At 36.7% G+C, this 3018-nt stretch overlaps 1 protein-coding gene across 1 annotated transcript in view; it reads left to right on the top strand.

Annotated features, from left to right (window-relative positions):
* The first annotated feature begins 6 nt into the window (after positions 1-6).
* The window catches only part of LOC111387856 (V-type proton ATPase catalytic subunit A-like), a 7541-nt gene continuing 4529 nt past the window's right edge, over positions 7-3018 (top strand). Inside the window, exons 1-11 of the mRNA XM_023012451.1 lie at positions 7-66; positions 1037-1163; positions 1404-1459; positions 1564-1620; positions 1794-1905; positions 2022-2059; positions 2189-2290; positions 2402-2458; positions 2558-2629; positions 2730-2831; positions 2930-2999. Coding sequence (XP_022868219.1) covers positions 1067-1163; positions 1404-1459; positions 1564-1620; positions 1794-1905; positions 2022-2059; positions 2189-2290; positions 2402-2458; positions 2558-2629; positions 2730-2831; positions 2930-2999 — 763 coding nt within the window. The 5' untranslated portion in view covers positions 7-66; positions 1037-1066. The remainder of the gene's footprint in view (positions 67-1036; positions 1164-1403; positions 1460-1563; positions 1621-1793; positions 1906-2021; positions 2060-2188; positions 2291-2401; positions 2459-2557; positions 2630-2729; positions 2832-2929; positions 3000-3018) is intronic.

The raw sequence follows: 3018 nt of genomic DNA, 5'->3' as shown, positions 1-3018 counted from the left end.
TATGGAGGTCCTTTGACTACCTTCGAGGATTCCGAGAAGGAAAGCGAGTATGGATACGTTCGCAAGGTTCTTCTACTTCCTCGATCTGTATTTTCACCACTTCGTTTTCAGTATCCGATTTAATTTCATTTTCAACTTGTACTTCCAAACCGTTACTTGATTGTTTGATAGATTGTGGTGACATTTCACATCATCGATTTGTTTATTTGCTTGAATTTGCTGTAATTTGGTAGATTTTGATTGTCTTTGTTGAATTATTCTGATAATGTTGTGTAGTTAGTTGAGCCTGCAGTCTCCAAGTGGAGGTTGTGGTTTCAAGAGATCTGGCCTTGACGCAGCTGCTCTAAGAACCAACCACTCTGCTGAAATATTAGTTTGTAAATAATATATCTTGCCCCTTACTTAAGTTTAGTATGTTACGACCTTGTCTCCTATTTCTTTGTTCTTTTAGGATACTTATCCCCAAGATTCTGGGATTCTGTAGTCTATGCTTGCCTGCCTTTCCCCTGGTGTGAGGTTTAGTTTTTGCTAACACGAGTGGAATCACATCATTTAATTCATTACTTGATTACTGAATGAAGTCTGGATCCTTCGTATCAATACTTCCAGACTAATTTGAAATCAGAAAAATAAAAAAAGAATGTAAAAATGCTTTGACATCATGATGCTCAGACGACCTGCCCTGCTAAACGTTGATGCAAAGGTTATATTTTACTTCTTATTACTCTGTCCTGTGATTGTTGTCCCTAATTTCAATAGGTTGCAAGCCTATTCTTTCTTTAAGTTTTCTTAATTTGATTTTTGCACCTTTTAACCTTAGACTTCTTGACTCCGTGCTGTATATCTTTAGATACTTCGGAATTGCTTGTTCTAATACAACCTTCCTTTATTAGTATAACTACTAGCTTGATGAGGATAATGTTCTTGATAATAAAATTATCGCTCTAAAGATTCCCATATTTTCAACTGCTTGAGAGAGTTTCTTGTTGAAGGCTCCAGCAAATTCTGTTTTAATATTCATTTTATTTTCCAATAGGTATCTGGACCAGTGGTTGTTGCTGATGGAATGGCAGGAGCTGCCATGTACGAACTTGTTCGTGTTGGTCATGACAACCTCATTGGGGAAATTATTCGGCTGGAAGGAGATTCTGCCACGATTCAAGGTATAATTATTTGTAGTCCTTGCTTGTTCTCTCCCATAAAGTTTCAAGTCTTTGGTCTTCCTGTCTAGTATCACACACACCCTCAACTAAGAACTGAGCAAAAAAATAATTGAATTATGGTTGAAATAAATGAATAAAAAATGAACAGTATGATTTCGTTCCTCAATGTTTAGTCTGTTTAATATGAATCAGAATTAAGATGGCATATTGTTGACTGTATCTTTTCTGCTTTTCTTGCAGTTTATGAAGAAACAGCTGGGTTGATGGTGAATGATCCTGTTCTACGAACACACAAGGTTTTCATGCTAACTATTTTAACTTGTGCATTGGAGTTGTTTACTGGTTTTCCTATGTTGCTGAAAAACATAGACTATATTTTAACAATTTTCCAAATCTACAGCCTCTGTCAGTGGAATTGGGGCCTGGAATTCTGGGGAACATCTTTGATGGTATTCAGGTTCTGAAAATCTTCTTGTCTACCTGTGTCACCCCCCTCTCCCAATCGAGCACTTTACAATAACAGATCTCATTCTAAGCTTTGCTTGTGACCAGTGGAGAGAACTGTCTAATTATAGCTCTTTTTATTTATTTTTTTAATTTTTTCCCCCTTCCTTCCAATACTTGATGCAGAGGCCTCTGAAGACAATTGCAAAAATATCTGGTGATGTCTATATTCCTCGTGGTGTTTCTGTCCCAGCTCTCGACAAAGACATTCTTTGGGAATTTCAGCCCAAGAAAATAGGTGTGCCTTGAATCGTTCTAAATAACTGAATATCATATTGATGGTTTTAACTTAAATTAGAAATGTAGAGTAGCTTGGTGACATATTTAATAATTTAACATCATGTTCCTGTCCAGGAGAGGGAGATCTCTTGACAGGTGGAGACTTATATGCTGTGAGTTTTACAGGACTTAACTCAGATGCTGAAATTTGAAAATTCTTTCAATGATTTCTTATTGCATCTTTTATTGGTACTTCAAATTTTTTAATCTACATTCCATTCCATGACAACTTTCCTATGCAGGATGTATTTGAAAACAGTTTAATGCAACACCACGTGGGACTTCCTCCTGATGCTATGGGAAAGATAAGCTACATTGCCCCACCTGGCCAATACTCTCTGAAGGTTTGTCATTTGAACTCCATTTTTATGCTAATATAGGACTTTCGTAATTTGGTTAAGTTCAAATTATTATATCTCCGTTCTGTTGCATTAATCTGTACAATTTATATGCAGGACACCGTTCTTGAACTCGAGTTTCAAGGTGTCAAAAAGCAATTTACTATGCTTCAGGTCACCTCCTAATTGTGGATAATTTTGAAGTTTGGTGAATGCTTAATTGTTTTCAGAATGGCATAGAAAACTTGATTAGACATGTCTATTTATCTGCAGACTTGGCCTGTGCGTTCACCTAGGCCTGTAGCTTCTAAGCTTGCAGCTGATACTCCTCTTCTAACTGGGCAGGTGACTTTTTTGCGAACATTTCTGTTGTTGTTCTAATGTACTTTTCTTCTACATGTTACTGTTCACAGAAATGAATTACCCAAATCTTTGTTCGATTCAGCGTGTTCTTGATGCTTTGTTTCCATCTGTTCTTGGTGGTACTTGTGCCATACCCGGTGCCTTTGGTTGTGGGAAAACAGTTATTAGTCAAGCTCTTTCCAAGGTTAAAGTCGTGGTGTTCATTTTCTTTGATTTTTGTTAATCTGGCATACTGGAATCTTATGCTAAATGACTTTCCTACTTTTTAAATTTAAAATGCAGTACTCTAACTCTGACACCGTGGTGTATGTTGGTTGTGGAGAAAGAGGAAATGAAATGGCAGAGGTACACAGTTTAGCAATTTTTTTTTT

This window comes from Olea europaea, unplaced genomic scaffold, assembly GCF_002742605.1.
Source record: "Olea europaea var. sylvestris unplaced genomic scaffold, O_europaea_v1 scaffold4298, whole genome shotgun sequence".
Classification (NCBI taxonomy): domain Eukaryota; kingdom Viridiplantae; phylum Streptophyta; class Magnoliopsida; order Lamiales; family Oleaceae; genus Olea; species Olea europaea.
Note: the sequence above shows the minus strand (reverse complement) of the source record. Positions and strands in the feature narration are given on the sequence as shown.